The sequence below is a fragment of the Dendrobates tinctorius genome, unplaced genomic scaffold (genome assembly GCF_039654945.1).
Source record: "Dendrobates tinctorius isolate UK_male_01 unplaced genomic scaffold, ASM3965494v1 ptg000027l, whole genome shotgun sequence".
In the NCBI taxonomy this organism is placed as follows: Eukaryota; Metazoa; Chordata; class Amphibia; order Anura; family Dendrobatidae; genus Dendrobates; species Dendrobates tinctorius.
In genome coordinates, this window is record NW_027361695.1 from 1,183,055 (window position 1) to 1,201,489 (window position 18,435).

Sequence of the window (18,435 nt, forward strand, 5' to 3'; positions counted from 1 at the left end):
GGACAAGTACTGGTGGGAGGAGATATTCCATCTTTGGGGTCTCTACAAGATCAGTTTCCCACTGAGAGGCTCTCTTGGATGGAATATAATCAGTTGAGGTCGTTTGTTTAGAGACACATAGCTGGTCGTACATCTCGCCTCCCCGAGACAAGACTGGAAAACTTATTACAGCAACAAGAATCCCCTTCCCACTTGATCTCTCTATTATATAGAGAGTTCCATGTTGAGAACTCGGAGACGATCCCGAGCTATATTCGGGCATGGGAGGAGGAGATGGGATGTAGATTCTCGGTAGAGGATCTTAACAAAGCCTACCTATTCACACACAAAATGTCCCCGGCCGGGGGCGCACAGGAGAAAAATTTTAAAATACTGACCGGATGGTATCTGTCCCCCGTTAGATTAAAGTCTATCTTTCCGTCGGTGGAGGACACTTGTTGGCGGTGTGGAACTGAGAGAGGCACACTATACCATATATGGTGGCAGTGCTCCGCGATACAACCCTTCTGGAAGAATGTGTTTCTGGCTTATCAAACAATTACTGGAGATGTTGTCCCCCCTTCCCCACAAGTCGCCATCCTCTCGATCCTCCCAGGCTCCATATCAGCTCAGAAACGGAGCATTCTCAGATTTTGTATCACTGCAGCACGTATGGTAATCCCACGCCATTGGCGGGCAACATCACCGCCAACCATGGCGGAATGGGTGTCAGAATTTGCAGGAATTTTCCGAATGGAAGAGCTGATGGCCGAGATGGAGGGGGACAACTCCCGCTTGATTCGTACTTGGCGTCCATGGATCTTGTTCAAAGAAACTGCTGGGCTGCCTCGACTGGTTGAGGAGGCTTCTTAGGGACTGATTCGGGAGTCTAGCGCCCGATTCCCCTTTTTCTTCCCTTCCTCCCACATTCTCCCTTCTTTACTACCCCTAAACGTTCCAATTATAATTTTTGTGTTCTTTCTTCCCCCTCCTTTTTTTTTTTTTTTTACCTTTCTTTCTCTCTCCTTCTTTCTATAACACCCCCCCACTGAGAAATGTAAAAGATATTTTGAATGACTGCTGTTGCACTGTTCCCGCCCATCTATGGTATTAAGAATTAAGATAATGAGAGGAAGGTTCATTCCCCTGGCTGCACTACTTCATGTAAGTAAAATGTTTAATGCAACCCATATAGTGGGGTTAATTAATACTAAGGGCCTATCACTCGGGTGGAACTTGGGTAGCGACAGTGGATCTGGATATATTCAACATGCATTCTATTGGGAAGCTGCCAAACTTTACCTTAAGCAGATGTGATAGATTTATAAGGGATTGTTATAATGTGATATTGTTCAGATGGTGTATAATCTTTACCATCTTGTATGTTTATTTTGTTTACTCTGTCTGTCTATTTGATCTTTCTTTCAATAAAAATAGATTCAACATTATTATTATTATTATTATTATTATTATTATTATTATTATTTCTCCTCTCCCGGGGTCTGGGTGGGTTATTGCTCCTTTGGAAAAGTTATTTTTCTATTTGTATCTATTGCATATTTTTGATATTCAATAAAAGAAAAAAAACATAGATAAACCCCAGAGGTGACGACATCCTGATTATTACCAGACAGAAAATACCACATTATCAACTTTTCTGCCAAACAAGAGGAGGACTCTTGTTTGAGACTCTTAAATGGGGCTCCACGGACTTTATTTGCATATTCGTATTTCCCAGGGAGCAATGCACCTAGGATTTCACTGATTGAGCGCCTTTGCCGGCTGCCGCAGTGTTTTCTTTGACTGGTCTCCCTGAGGTCAGTGATTGTTTCGAAACAAGAGGAGGAATAATGTCATAGATTTCTGGAGAATTTCAGGAGACATGTGTGGAGAGTATATAATAAGCTCCCGGAGGAGAATGTATAACAGTTTTATCTGATCCTTCAAGATGTTTTGTCTCTCGGTGACGATTCTTGTGCTGTTTGGAGTCAATTTCCTTCTATCTCCAATGCCAGTGAGTAGATAATCTATCTATCTACTGTATCTATCTATCTATTATCTATCTATTATCTCTCTATCTGTCTATTATCTATCTATCTCTATCTATCTGTCTATTATCTATCTATCTATTATCTATCTATTATCTGTCTATTATCTATCATCTATCTATTATCTATTATCTCTCTATCTGTCTATTATCTATCTGTTATCTATTATCTATCTGTTATCTATTATCTATCTGTCTATCTATTATCTATCTGTTATCTATTATCTATCTATTATCTATATGTCTATTATCTATCTATCTATTATCTATTATCTCTCTCTCTATCATCTATCTATTATCTATCTGTTATCTATCTGTCTATCTATCTGTCTATTATCTATCTATCTATCTATCTATCTTTCTATCTATTATCTATCGATTATCTATCTGTTATCTATTATCTCTCTATTATCTATCATCCATCTATTATCTATCTGTCTATCTATCTATCTATCTATCTATCTGTCTATTATCTAGGGGTCTCGCAGTCCACACTACAGATAGGTTGGTATCTGCTTATACACTTATCATTTATTCCTGGCATATATCTACTGTACCTCTGGCTCTATCTCTGTCAGTATCCACAGTCTCTTATATTGGCTGACAGCTTCTTTGTCAATGGTTACTAGTGGTTCTTATTTCAGGATTACTTTTATTAACATATATTGGTTCTACACTGGTAGATATATATATTTCCCTCAAATATTAGTAGTGATTGACACAGTATTTGTCTCTGTATTCCTTTTTTATATATCTGGCTTAGTTTAAGCTTTGGACCATTCTATGCACTTTATGTAAACATTGAGAAGATATTGTGTGCCCCTGTATTTAAGGAATAATCTAGAGAGAGACAATTTTTTGTCATTGTTATATGCCTTTGTTTAAATATTGCAATTTGTACCATTACCTTCATTATATCGGTGTGTGGCAACTGGGTGTCGCTGATTCCCTTATTTTCTACTTTATAAATTAATTTCTCTCAAAATTACATTTTATTCCATTTTTGTATAATAAAAAAATCTTATATTTTATTAATTGCTCCTGTTTCCATTTTTTCCTTGGTTTATGTATTGCTTTAATGGATGAGCTCTAATATTGATAGCCTCCTTGTGGTATCTATCTATCTATCTATCTATCTATCTATCTATCTATCTATCTATTATGTATCAGCTATCTATCTATCTATCTATCTATCTATCTATCTATCTATCTGTACATTATTTATTAGTCGTCCCTTAAGGCCGTATTCACATGTTGAGTGTTTGGTCAGTATTGTCCATCAGTATTTGTTGCCAAAATCAGGAGAGGAACAATCAGCGGAAACGTACAATAGAAGAACGTCACCCCTTCTGTATTTATCACCCAATCCTGTTGACTTACAAATACAATTAGTGAACGTGGCCCTAGGGGACGAGGCATTCCAGCTGTAATAAAATCAACTTAGTTATGAAATGCTTTCTTTGTTTTATCAAACACATTTTCAGTTTTTAATAGATAAAGCGGTTTAAAATTCAAGTACCAACTACAAGTCCCAGCAGGTGGCGCCAGTTACTCTAAAAATTCTGAAAAATGCTTAACAACTGCACCAAACTGCACTGTATGAACGCGACCTGACGGCTCGGCCTAACTGCAAGTAAATGTGGAAAATATAATATATTAATAAGTCTGACCTGAAGCTTTCATTTCTGTCTGCAGGCATCGCCCCAGATTCTGAGAAATGTTTGCTAAGACCAGGTAATGTGTGTATTTCACATGTTCGTTCTATGTAAAAGCTGCCATCTCTGTCTCACAAGGGAGGGAAAATAACAAAACAGCAGAGACAACAATTATCTGTAGGAAGAAGGGATTAAATATTTGTTTTTCTGTTACATTATTGACAGTTTTTGCTGCAAAGTTTTCCTATTGATAAAACAGAAGCTAGGTGATCTGTTTCTCTTATACTGTACATATATCTATACAGACTGAGATATAAGAAGGAGAAACTTGGGAATCACACAACACACAAAAATCTAAAGTAAATAATAAATCTACTTAGACGCTGTACAAAATAAGAAAAAAAGAAATAAATATGAATAAGGAAAAAAAAAAGAAATAGATAATTACATAAATAAGTAAGAACTATCCTGGCAGCCAATATTGCAGCTTTCCTTTATCATTAGCCCAAAAGTACCAATTCAATGGAATTGTTAAATGTCCAGATATTTTTTTCACATTACTAATAATGCTGCCATTATTATGTTTAACTAGTGGTAACTATCAATGAATAATGCATATTATTATTATTATTGTATAGATAATGTGAGAAGCATCTTTAGATAAACTCTTGCATTGCATAGAAGAAGCAGAAACTCTTTTAAAAGTGATTACTATTAACAAAACCTTCTGTGTTTGAAAGATCTGTCCAGAGCCGGACTGGCCCACCGGAGAAGCGGAGGATTCTCCGATGAACCCAGGGACTGACACCTGCTAGCATACAGGGCCAGCAGCTGCCTAGGGCGCCCGCTGCTCCCGGGGCCCCTAGTCAGTGGCGTGTCGCTAATAGCAGCAGCAGCTATGGGGGCCCCAGCCATATTATGAAGGGGAAATGCAGAATGCCATTATACATTTTCACGCTAACCTGTCTGACTTTTACAATTTACAAGTGTATTAAGATTTTTCTTTTTTTCTTTTCCAGGACAGATAAAAAGAGCGTTTGTTACCGTTTTCATGGAAAACACCCCCAAAGACCCTAAAACAAGTTTCCAGCTGTATATTGTGACCTGCGATAAAGCGGCTACAGTCACGGTGAAGGTGTCTCAGCCGTACTTCTATAAGAAGGTTCATGTTCCCCAGAACAGTGGTACATTCTTGACCCTGGACCCCACATATATGATCACAGGACAAGGCATCACGTCCAAGGTCATAATGGTGACCTCCGATGTGGCCATATCTGTATTTGCATTCAACACAAACAAGTTCTCCGCTGACGCCATGACCTGTCTACCACAAGAGGACCTGGGTGTGGAGTATTATATCGTTAATCCTGGGAGTGGGGCGCAAGCTTCAGTAGGCAAAAGACAATTTCCAGTGGTTAATGGACTTGATCGTGTAGTCCAGTTGAACATTACAGTCTTGAGATCCATCACATATAATGGGATTTCATATAAAACTGGAGATTTGCTCACATTGTCACTGAGGAACCAACAAGTCATTCAGTTTCAAAGCTCTGATGACCTCACGGGCACCAAAGTCTCATCTTCAGCCCCGTTGGCCGTGTTTACTGGTATTCAGAATTATGTGCACAGCTCAGGCTCTGACCCCCTCATGGATCAGCTCCATCCTGTGAAGCACTGGGGGAGCGTCTTAGCCGTGTTCCCATTTTTCACCCACACTCAGGATGTCATCACTATAGTTGGGGGAAGTCCTGATACCCGTGTGACTATTGATAGCCCAGGAGGTGCCACCAATCATAGTCTACAGGAAGGTGCCTATGTCCGAATCCCTGTAGACAAAATCCTCCTCATCAATGCCACCAAACCTGTGATGGTCTCATATTTATTCCATGAGACTCTCTCGGGTGGGTTACAATATGGTATGATGCATTTTTTACCACCGTCCCACCATCATTACTGGGAAGAAGATATTACAGGTTTGTGACTCAGTCTTACTACAACAACTTCATCCTCATCATTTCTCAAGTGTCTTCAGACTCCGAGTTCTACCTGGATGGGAAACCACTAAGTTCTTACCCAACGACCAGGAAAGAATTCAAGGGGTTTATAAGTCGGCAAGTCACATTGGGGAAGACTGAGGATCAGCATGAGATCTACCACGAGACCTCCACATTCACACTTTATGTTTTTGGCCTTGAATATTTAGTGTCCTATGGATATTCAATAGGCGAGGTTGGACCATTTCCAGGTGAGATATGTTCTACATATGAGTATAAAACCTGCATTAGCTTCAGCAGAACATGGGAAATTGTTGTGTCGTCTATATGCAGTAATCTGAGCTGACAATAAGATAGCCCCATAATGAAGCCAAAACCATGCCCAGTTCCTGGGTTTGCCACGTAGGACAGTTTGTTTTCTCCATACAACCTTCTTTTACATCTTTCTGGCAAAAAGAATTCATAAATATTTATGAATGTATAAAACTATTAGTTTTACAGCAGCGCCTCCACAGGAGAAATGAAGCATTGCATAGTTCCCTGTAAAATCATCAGTGTTCTCTTTACGGAATACATGGAAGTGTTGGAACCTTTAGATTCTGAGACTAATAAATGAGAGTCCTAAATTAAGGACCCCCTGTCACTTTATAATTCTTTCTAAAGGTGTCTTATAAATTATGAGGGCTGGGGATAATGAGACTGTGGGACCTCCAACACCTAACTCAATCTACTGCTAACACACCATTCTTTGTGGTTAGTGATTGTTTCATAAGTGTCTCTACTTTGTTACAGAACCAACACAAGAACCCGGATGTCCGATCCGTTGCCTCCCGGATGCTGCGGAGTACATCTTACCATACAGCTTGGTATCGGGGGCTCACCTAGATGTGCTTGATATTCATCTCAAGGACCCTCTGTGCTGAACAGAGAAGGAGAAGAATCACTACCTCATCAAGATTCCATTCAGCAGATGCGGCTCCAGTGTCCTGGTGGGTTTTCCAGTTACAGACAACTTATATAAAGTCTAATTGTAAAAATTCTTTCTCAATTTCCTACTAAATGAGCCGATATATCACTGATAGATTATTCAGGATACCGGTCTGAATGATGGGGAGAAGATCAGACACCAAACAGTATATGGATAATGTTCATACCAAGAGAAGACATTTATTTCATCATTTACGTCACTTTTCTTTGGTTATTATCTTCAGTATTTATCCTGACATATCTACACAGTGAGTCCAGTGGGCGGTCCTATTCACAGTTTAAGAGACCGCCCCCCGGACTCATAGTGAGCAGAAATTTACACCCAGAATTAATTTGTTCCCTACACACTATTATATATAAAACTTCTTGGCTTCTCTCGCTCTATAACGTGACGCTGATAAGGATCATGAGCAATGAGATAAGTTTACATGAAGTTCAGGAAGAAGAGACGACGTCACTAAAGATCACCTAAATAACCTTAGGAATATAAATTGTGACTTTTTTCCCCATTTTTTGCTGATTTATTTTTTTCAGTATGAGGATGGGAGAACATTCTACGCTAACACCATCTACGGCACCGTCCCTGACACAGACGTCCATCGTATTGAGATCTCAGTGAGATGTGAAATGGAGAGTAATAAGTCTCTGGAACTGGTGATAAAACCTCAAGTGAAGAATGTGACCTGTAAAGGTTATTACAACGTGTCCATGAGACTCTACCAGAGCGACGGCTTCAGTGACCCCATCACCCTTTATCCTCATGAGGTGGATCTGCACAGCAACCTACATGTGGAGCTTGTGGTGGAGTCAGTGGATGAGGAGCTGCGGATATTCACAGAATCCCTCACTGCTTCCCTGTCATTAGAGGACACACATAAGAGATACAACCTCATCCACCATGGGTGAGAACCTACATGTCTGATATTACAGGGCGATAAGGTGTCCATCCAGTGGTTACAGATGTGCAGAACCATTGTGGAGCCTCAAAGCTCAGCCGTCTATACTGTAGAGACGGAGGCTCGGGGCAAGGCCAAGAGTTTGGGCCTCTTTACCCATAGCAATGTTTACAAATAAAACCGGCAATTTAAAAAAGTTACTATGCGTAACAAAGACCATTCAATAAATGATGCCCATTGTCTTCTACAAGAGAACTTACTGGGTAGGATCAGATGTGGGCAAAGGGCATTGTGCAGGAAGGAGAAGGAGATGAGCTGTGACCAGTGGTGGCTCCTGTGTTATCTACTGTATATAGAGGTGTTATCACTGATTGTACAGGAGGGGGAGGTGGTGAGCTGCGACATCATCTGGTGGATCCTGTGTTATCTAATATATATATATATATAGAGAGAGAGAGAGAGAGAGAGAGAGACAGGTGTAATCAGTTATTGTAATCCTGTCTGTAGTGATAATGAAAATGCTGTAAAGTCATTGTGCAGAACAGGAAGTGTGAATCTATAGTTAGGATTAGTGGCCAATGTGAAAATTGGAAGAGTGTCTATTATTAATATTATTATTAATAACAATAATAATATAGGAATGTGGAAATATTTTTATTTAAATACATTTAACATAAAAGCCTGATTTAACTATGACATTTTAATGACACATTCTCTTGAAGATAAGCCCTGTCTGTTGCCCTCTAACTATCCAGGAGTGAAGGGAAGTGATGATTATTCTGTGCACCTCCTTGCTGTGTTGTATGAGCTTCTCAGATTGATGCCATGACCATGGCTTATATTATACTGATACCTTTGTTCTGTCCTCAGATGCCGCCATGACTCCAACTTACAGGATCACCCGGTGACAGACCGGCGCCGGCAGCGCTTAAGTTTCTATGTGGTTAAGTTTGACCATTTCCATGAAGTCTACCTGACCGCCAATGTGATAATCTGTCACAACTCCACCTCCCCGAATCGCTGCACTCAGGGCTGCATCACCCCAAGACTGAGGCGAGACGTCCGCACCTCAGGGGAAGAACTGGACACCGCCAGATTATCTAAGGGCCCCATTGTGTTTAGGTCTAGTAAGTAGTCGCCGTATATCTTCCCTTGATAATTAGGATAATAATATTAATCCCATCCCAATGCAGCCATTCTTCTTTTGTTTTTCCTCCCTTTCTGTCAAAAGCCACAACTGACATGGCCGTATAAGGGCTTGTTTTTTCAAAATTGAGTTGTAGTTTTGATTGGCACCAATGAGCTTATGGGGTTAAAAAATACTAAAATTCACAACATAGAGCAAAAATAACAATAGAACAAGAAAAGAAAGTGAAATTTTGAAACTGATCAAATTTAGAATTGTGCGCTAACTTTGGCTTTGAAATCCATCAGCCACAGGTTTAAAATGATCCTTACAGATATTGGAGATAATATGCCATACGCTTTACAGTATTAACATAATACCGCCATATGGTACTCAGATAATACTATCATATTCACTTAATAAAAGAGGATCCATCCAAATTATACCGTCATACACTTCCAGGTAAGTATATGATAAAGTGATGGAAATGTATTGATAGCACTTGTGCTTTCTTCCAAAACAGTCAGTTCAGATTTCAGAGTAATTTGGATCTGCATTACCAGTTCACGATAATGGGCAATAATAGGTTTGGATTAGATTTCGATCATTAGTTTGCCAACAAGGAACCTTTCCTCTCCAAACATATGTAAAACATGTCCAATGATCCTTTTCATATTTATGGTATTTTTTTCTTCCTTCCACAGAGGAGAAGACCAGACAAAGTCACATCTATAACCTGACGTCAGTTTTGTTGGTTGTCTTGTGTGTGACTGTGATTTTTTCAGCGCTGAGTTTGGTGATACAGAAAGAATACTACAGAAGACAACAGAAAGCCCCGACACACAGCAGCAGCGGCTGATCCTGAAGATATCATCTCTCTATTAACTTTCTATTGTATTGGAAATGCAATCTTACATATAGATTTCATTAGGTCACATTTTCTTTTTATTGTTTAATGTTTTATCCATTTTTTTTGTCTAATCTGGAGGACTCTAATGTAATAAAGCTGTTTTATTATATAAAAAAAGGTGAAACCTGTACCTGATTTGATGAGTGAATGATGGTTACCACTACAACGCCGTGATAAATTAGAAAATTGAAGGCTATCTGTCTATTTATCTATCATCTATATATCTGTTATCTATCTATTATCTGTCTATTAATTATCTATTATCTATCTATCATCTATCTATCTATCTATCTATCTATTATTTATCATCTATTTATCTATTATCTATCTATCTATACTTCTATCTATTATCTATCTACCTACCTATTATCTATCTATCTTTACTTCTAGTTATTATCTATCTACCTATGATCTATCTATCTATCTATCTATCTATCTATCTATCTATCTATCTATCTATCCAGTGTCGGACTGTAGTGCTAAGGGCCCACCAGTAACATTGACTTTGGGGGCCTACTTTTCACCTGCATACAAATATTACACTACCCTCGTTCTCAAATTTAGCTATATCTCTATATCATAATAAACTGGGTAGTTTGGGTAATGAATGATGAGATGCTGATTTTTTTTCTTATAGAGTGAATCAACTGAATTATGCCAAGTACTGCCCATAGAGAGGGGTTGGGGACTCAGATCTGCACAGGGGCCCTCTGGGGGATTCCCCTGTTACCCTGTGGGCCAGTCCAAGCCTGTATCTATCTATCTATCTATTATCTATATAAATATATCTATTATCTGTCTATTTATCTATCTATCTGTCAGTTAAGTACTTTGATAAAAATCATATCGGCCAATGTACCTGATTTGAGGGATGAAGACTGGACGGAAGCAGAGAGCTCTTCGCTCCTATTCCTTGGTTGGTAGAGCTATTGTCTTCTTGATAAGTCATTTCTTTCCCTCGTCTTTCCATTTCCACTGGTGGACTTTAACCCAAATTCAGATCTGTGGACACACAATGTTCAATGAATTGGCACAAATTCAAAGACCCCTTTATTTTTGCTTATTTACACCCTTTCTGAAAAAAAGCAGTTGCTCAACCCTTTCAATAAGCTTTAAAATGTTGCATATTAATCTTCAACTGGACAAAGAAAGAAAAAAAAAGACAGATTGTGTACTCTACTAAGGTACTGGAGTGTATTTGCGCCAAAATTTGCAAATAATGAATTATGCTAAACTGCCTGGAAGCCACATCGATGGTGCTTGCAAAACAAAAAAAAAAACAAAAACAGATGAAAACAATTAAAGGTAAATCAAAGGAGTTCTTTTTCTTTAGGATAAGTCATCAATATTAGATCGAAAGTGATGCGACACTGGCACTGATCAGCTGTTCCCGGTGTCGGCATAGTCAGATGTTAGCAGTTGCGGAGCTGTACAGCACAGATCTGTCAACTCTATATTGGCCGTAGATGCCTGGGGCCCTGTACGCTGCCTGAGGCCCCGTGTGCTGCCTGGGACCCCGTTCACTGTCTCTGCCCCCCCCCGTGTGCTGCCTGGGGCCCCTTGTGCTGCCTGGGGCACCTGTACGCTGCCTGGGGACCCAGGTGCTGCCTGGGGCCCCATTGTGCTGCCTGGAGCCCTGTGTGCTGCCTTGGACCCAGTGTGCTGCCTGGGGCCCCCGTGTGCTGCCTGGGACCCCATGTGCTGCCTGGGGCCCCTGTGTGCTGCCTGGGGCCATGTGCACTGCCTGGGGCCCCATGTGCTGCGTAGGACCCCATTCCATCTCTGCCCCCGTGTGCTGCCTGAGGCCCCGGTGTGCTGTGTGGGGCCCTGTGCACTGCCTGGGACACCTGTGCGCTGCCAGGGGAACCTGTGCGCTGCCTGGGGCTCTGTGCGCTGCCTGGGGTCCCCGTGTGCTACCTGGGGTCCCCGTGTGCTATCTGGGGTCCCCGGGTACTGCCTGGGGCCCCATTTTTGATGGTTCTCAAAAGCGTGAAAAATCTGATCTACAGCAGCTGGGGTATATTCTGACCTGGAGGGGTATAATATGGCCTTGGCCACGTTAACCCTGGGTATATTCTGGGCGGGGGGGTTAATCTGGCCTGTTACAGCGGGTGTCTCACTTGTCTTTTCATTTCTCGGCAGCAGTGAGATCTTTGTGTGACCAGTTTAAACACATCAGTCTTTCCACATCACACAGAGAATGGCGGTTCTGAGCCCCTCTTGGGACATTTTTTTCCCCTGTATGACGCTGCCTTCTTATGATTGGGTTATGTTCTAGAGGGGGAAGTAAATGTCCCCAGAGACTAATCTCTGTTGATGCCCCCTCTCCTGAAAGGGAAATCAGAATCTAAACTTTACAAGATAATATATCCACAATGGAAAGGAGAAACCATAAATTAAAGCGATTATCTGTTCTAAAATGACAAGTCTGTGACTACAGGCTTGTGAATCCTCATACAGCACACACTGTGCACTGGGAAGATCCTCCAGTATCAGGGCCAGGAATGGCGCAATACTCCTGGCCACACTCGGACTAGATGGGCAAGTGTATTGAGCAAGGCCGTGCCCTTCTAGTCGGAATGTGGCCGGGAGTAAGCATATTGAATACTCGTGGTCACTGGACCACTGTTCCTGGCGCTGACTCCAGAGAGTCATCACACAGAGTGACTGCAGACTTGACGTTTTAGAATGGACAATCCCTTTAATAATGGGACAAGAAAAACAGACAGGAAAAATCCATTAAAACGAAAGCTGTGCTCTGATTTTTTCCGCTGGTAAAATGAAAACTGAGCTCTGATTGGTTGCAATGGATAATTAATATAGTTTTACTGTAACACAGTTCTAATAAATGAGGCTTGAAAAGTGTCGCCCTGTACAGTCTCTACCAGGGGAACTGACCCTTATAATCCTATACTGTATGTGCTTAGTATCACCTATTGGCACCTCCCACCTCCACCATTATATTCAATTGTGTCAACATCCCAACGATGCAGATACAGCTTACAGCTCCCCAAATCTGGGACTGTCTCCATCCATCCAGGATGGTTGGGAGGCGTGCAAGCAAGGGGTGATCTTACTAATTTTAAGAATTACAGCACATATATGATTTATATCGGTCAGTTCCACTGGTAGAGTCTGCACAAGATGACTTTTTTTCGGGCCACATTTATTAAAAGTGTCTTACATTAAAATTCTCTTTATTATCTATAGCAACCAATCAGAGCTCAGCTTTCATTTTACCAGAGCAATGCAACCAATCAGAGCTGAGCTTTCATTTTACCAGAGCAATGCAACCAATCAGAGCTCAGCTTTCATTTTACCAGAGCAGAGTAACCAATCAGAGCTCAACTTTCGTTTTAACAGAGCAAAGCAACCAATCAGAGCAACTTTCATTTTACTTAAGCTCATGTACAAATAAAAACACACCAGATCTTACTGTTCCAGCAAAAAAGCTGTTTTTGTGGTTTTTTTGTGGAAGTGATATAATACAGGATCTGTGGCAATATCACAATTCTGTGATAAAAATGTGTACATGGCCGTCTTCCAAAAAAAAAAGTAAAACCATGTACAAAAGATCAATTACAATTCCTAAATGCAAACAATGTAAATCTTTATTACGTAACAAACACAAAAACCTAGACAAATAAAGAGATGTAAAATTGCTCATATTGCGCCAGAACCTTTTCCTCTGCGGTCATAGGGGATCGGATCGTGATTACCGCTATGTATAGCACTATGCGCACAGGCAATACGACGATCACAGCTTCAAGTCCCCTAAGGGGGACTATTGAAGGCAGCAAAAAGTATATAAAAATGAGTTTTAAAAAATATGAAAAAGTAAATAAAAACTATTAAATCACCCCATTTTGCCCTAGTGAAAATAAAACATTATGAAATATATATACACATATCTGGTATCGCTGCATTCAGAAATCTCCGATCTTTCAAAATATAAAAACAATTACAGTAATCGAATTGTTAAAAATCAAAACACCAGAAATAAAAATTTTTTGGTGGCTGCAATATTGCAATAAAATGCAAATAAGAGAAACATCGTACCTACCCCAAAATGTTTTCAGTAAAAAAAATGAGCTTGGGGCGCAAAAAATAAGCCCTCATCCAGCCCCAGATCCTGAAAAATGGAGACACTATGGGTCTCGGAAAATGGCAAAATAGCAAAATTTTCTTTTTCTTATAAATTTCAGAATGTTTTTTTTACCACTTAAATAAAAAAAACAATACAGGTTTGGTTTTGCGTACTCGTACTTGATCTAGAGAATCATATTGCCGGATCAGTTTTACTATAGTGCAAATGATAAATTAAAAAAGAAAAAAAAAACAATACTGAAATTGCACTTGCACTTTTTTTTGCAATATGAACCCACTTTGAATTTTTTTTTTCCAGTACACTATAAGGTAAAATCAATGGTGATGTTCAAAAGTACAACTTGTCCCACATTAAAAACAAGCCTTCATGCGGCCATATGGATGGAAAAATAAAAAAAAGTTATGGCTCTTGGAAGAAGGGGATCAAAAACCGATAGCGCAAAACCCGAAAATCTCAAAGCCATGAAGGGTTTGAAGAGGGACATGCCGCCGGCCGACATCTCCCCAAATTTGTGACTTTCCTGCGCAATTGAGATGCATGCATACATACAGTATATTCCGAGGGCAATCAAATATTTAATTGGGATCCAAAATAGCCGTCTCTTCTTGGTAAGCAGAGCACCAGATCACCAAGAAGAGCCGGACTGCCCATCACTTGTTGGGAATCTTCAGCTATGTAGGAGTTCACATCAAGACGGGAGGCACAAGAGTGACTGTTGGCTCATAGCCCACCCTACTGTCTCTGAGAGCTTGCTTTTCGCTATAGCTCCACTTAAACCAACTTGAAGAGCTGCCACCAGCCAGTTGTCTTGTCTCACGATGGTTGCAGACAGTTTTGCCGCTTTGGACCACATACAGCAGGTCCATCCGCCATTATATGTGATCACAATTTCACTGCTCCTCAAATCCTTCATCTATCAATACCTGTATGGGCCCGTACCGGTGCCGGGCTCCTCTACCTACAAACTATCAGCCATAAAGAACTGTTTCTAGGTGTCCAATAATGCCGGCAGAGCTTGGCTCCGCTTCACATCCCAAGGTCCGCCAAACATTAGCGGGAACGGAAGATCCTCGAAAATATCAATATAGACCCTTATCATTGTGTCGTCGGTAAACGGGAAACTGTTCCTTAGTGATGAGGAGGCCCACACAAGAGAAAAGCCCAAAGGTGCCCCTTTTGGGGAGTGTGTATTATTACTATATTATTGCTATGGTTTACTGTACAGAACAGAACAGTATGGGGCCCAACATACTAATAAAAATAGGGGGTCTCATGGAGGGCACCCATGGCCTTTGGTTGCCCCCATCACTGAACCGGAGACTTTTTTTGTATTGATGTTTTTTCACTGATACTTTGCTGTTGCCTCGCCTGGATGATGACCGTCTGCTCATTCTGTTGTTCACTGACTTTGATTATTTCAGGAAATGTACAGACCAAGAATTTCTGATAAAATTCTGCTAAACCTAAGTTTTCCTTTGTGTATTTATCTGACAATTATGAATCTTTCGTTTTCATTGTCATTCGGTTTGGCTCGTCATGATCTAATCTGTGGTGAGTGTGTGGGGGCGTAGCATTGTTTTGTTAATGGATTGGGATCTGTACAGGGATGTGGTTATAATAATTATGCAACATTTCTGAGTAATATTTTTAAGCCTGATGCAGCCAATTTTCATTTTTTTTGCAGTTTCATTTTTTCTCTTTTCTTCTTCCAGGAGCCAGAACTTTTATTTTTGCTTCTATATCAGGGTTTGTTTTGTCACAAGACAAGCTGTAGTTTTGAATGACAATGTCCATTTTACCATGTACTGAAGAATAGGAAAGAAAATTCCAAGTGGGGTAAAATGGTGGAAAAAAATAATATCACAATTCTGCAAAAAAAAATTTAGGATTTTGTTTTAACGGTGTTCACCTTAAAACTTCAGGTTGGTTCAATTACAGAGATACCAAACTTTTATAGTTTCAGTCACAGGGACCTCAAACAGGGCCAATGGGCGCACCACCGGGATGGTACACCTTTCCATTATTGGCTGTGTCACGGTTCCACCCCTCAGTGTGTCTGGGATGCAGTTACTGAAAGCTCAGCCGTCCCAATCAGGTACAGGGGTATGCTGAAGCTGTCTGTACTTTGATTAACAGCTTAATCGTCCAGTCTGGTGCAGGAGGGTGCTGAGCCGTCAGTGTGGTGGTCCAATCTAAGACTCGGTGGTGCTGGCTGTCTCCAGGTGTACATTATTCCAGATAATTCCAGGCTACTTAACTGGGCTGTCCCTCCCAGATCTCTGCCAGATGTACATTCAGCTTCTGTGTGATTTGTCTCTCTGTGCCTTGCGTTCTGTTTGTTGTTCTTTAGTTGCCTGACTTTGGATCTCTTTCTGACCATTCATCTGTTTAACCCAGGGGTCTCAAACTCAATTTACCCGGGGGCCACTGGAGGTAGAATCTGGGTGAGGCTGGGCCGCATCAGGTTTTCCACAAGGAAAGCTCTTACAAAAACATTCCAGTGTTATCAAATGTCTTTATTTTTTCATCTTATTTTGTGTTAAAAAATAAATTCCAATGCATGGCCAGACCACCGCTCAGGAGATATTTCACCAGCTGTGTGATGCCATTGAGAATGCCGGTTTACCTTGGAGGAGGTTTGTTGGAATAACAACTGATGCTTCTGAGCCTGGGGTAATGGCGCAAGTTCGCAATAAGGCCGGCTGATGTCCCGCCTCCGAGAGCAATATACTGCACCGCCCCACCGCTCATTCTGAACCCGGCGCACCTGAGTCTGTGGCGTGGTCCGGTCCCTGCTCTGCTGTTCCTGCTGCATGTGTTGTGAGTGTGACTCATACGCCTTGCCTGCTGACAGCAGGCTGCTGTGACTGTCTAGCCATCATCATACTCACCTCCTCCTGCTGCAGCTCCGATGGTCCAGCGCCGACATCTTCCTGTATGAGCGCGGTCACACGTCACGTGGTACCGCTCATTAAGCTCATGAATATGGGCAACACGCCTATGAGAGTGGAGTGGCGTCCAAATTCATGACCTTAATGAGCAGTACTACGTGTGACTGGGATTTCACATGCGAGACTCGGCCGTGTTTCTCGCATGTGTGATCCCGGCCGAGGTGAGGGCCGCAAACTATTGTCCCGAGGGCCCATGAGGTGAGGGCTGCAAACTATTGTCCTGAGGGCCGCAGTTGGTGTTATGCCGCGCTCACAAGGAGGCGGGGCTTCGGCCCCGACGTCACTCCCTCCGGTACGGCGGTCCCTCAGGGGTCCCCGTCGGGTGCGCACGCGCAACTCTCGTCCCCGGGTCTCCTCCTCCATGCCACGTTTGCGCTTGCGCGCTCCTGTCAGTGCTGTATAGGGCTCGGTCCTCTCTATGGTATTGGAGGACCTGACCCGGAACCACTAGTGGTCATGTGCTTTCTGGCTAGGTCCTGACCCGGAACCAGTAGTAGTCATGTGCTATATCAGACGACCTCCCCCTAGGGGAGGTGCCTGATTATTGTTGTGCTTCCTGGCTGGGTCAGCTGTGTCCCAGCCTGGCTGTGCGCTGTTCTCAGGTCCTCTGCTCTGTCTGCTATTCTGTGGTGCTCCTAGCACTTGCTCTGAACCCTTGTTTCTTCATGCTCCGCCGTGCCTCCTGGCATTCACTCTATTCCTGTGTTCTGTTACTTGCTACACGCCTTATGTGCCCACGTGTACCCGTCTAGCACTACCCTGTACTCAGCGCACTCCCGTGTACTCTCCTGTGTTCCCTAGTATCCTGCACCCTCCAGTCACACAGTCTCGTATCTCCTGTGAGCCGGCCGCCTGGTGCCAGCAGTCGTGGTATCGTATCCCCTGGGGCTTGCTCCTGACACTCCCTGTATAGGGGGTGGTCCTCACTAGGCTAGCTCGCCCTGGGAGGGTTGGTGCCGCGACCCAGAGGGTCCACTCCAGGAGTCGCTAACACTCTAACAGTATAATCAGGCCATGGACTCCGCTGGTACTGCGGCTTCCGTCCAAAAGGAGCTGACGTTCCTCCAGGAAAACCAGATTAGGATTATGGCATTTCTCAAGTCCATGGAGTCCGGTTTATCTGCCTCTCAGTCCTCTGAGCCTGGGAATGCTGCCCAGTTGGCTAGTCTCCAGCAGGAACTTGCGCAGCAACGCGACTCCCAGGCTCAGATTCTCAACTATATAGCGTCGGTAGATAATCGGCTCCTTTCCATACAATCTGCCCAGGCCATGCTTCCACACTCACTTCCGCGCCTATGCAAGCCACCCCGGTATAGTGGTGACCCTGTGTTGTGTCGCGGATTCTTGAACCAGTGTCGTTTGCATTTTGAGTTTTTTCCGCAGCATTACCCCACCGATCGTGCTAAAATAGCATTTATTGTTTCTCACTTAGAGGGTAAGGCGCTTGCGTGGGTGAATCCCCTTTGGGAGCGTAATGACCCGCTCGTCGCTCAGCTTTCCATCTTTTTGGACACTTTCCGTAAGGTGTTCGATGAGCCGGGTCGCCTTGCTTCCACCACCGAGTCCCTCTTTAATCTTCGTCAAGGTTCTCTATCGGTTGGACAATACGCGATATGTTTTCGCACTTTGTCCTCTGAGCTAGGTTGGAATAATGATGCCCTCGTAGGGGCCTTTTGGCGTGGTCTGTCCGGTCGGATCAAAGACGAACTGGCGGGCCGAGATACCCCTACCAATTTGGAGGATCTTATCTGTCTCGCGACACGCATTGATTTGCGCTTCCAG

The 18,435-nt window shown here is 42.3% G+C and overlaps 1 protein-coding gene across 2 annotated transcripts; it reads left to right on the forward strand.

Annotated features, from left to right (window-relative positions):
* Positions 1–3,532: 3,532 nt before the first annotated feature.
* LOC141084742 (CUB and zona pellucida-like domain-containing protein 1) lies at positions 3,533–9,665 on the forward strand. 2 transcript variants are annotated; one of them, XM_073569635.1, is made up of 6 exons: positions 3,533–3,760; positions 4,701–5,926; positions 6,468–6,664; positions 7,197–7,564; positions 8,429–8,685; positions 9,389–9,665. In XM_073569635.1, exons 4-6 carry the CDS (start codon positions 7,290–7,292, stop codon positions 9,541–9,543), a joined length of 687 nt encoding a protein of 228 aa, XP_073425736.1. In that variant the 5' UTR covers positions 3,533–3,760; positions 4,701–5,926; positions 6,468–6,664; positions 7,197–7,289; the 3' UTR covers positions 9,544–9,665. Both variants share the same exon structure in this region; 1 of them encodes a protein (XP_073425736.1).
* Positions 9,666–18,435: the final 8,770 nt, after the last annotated feature.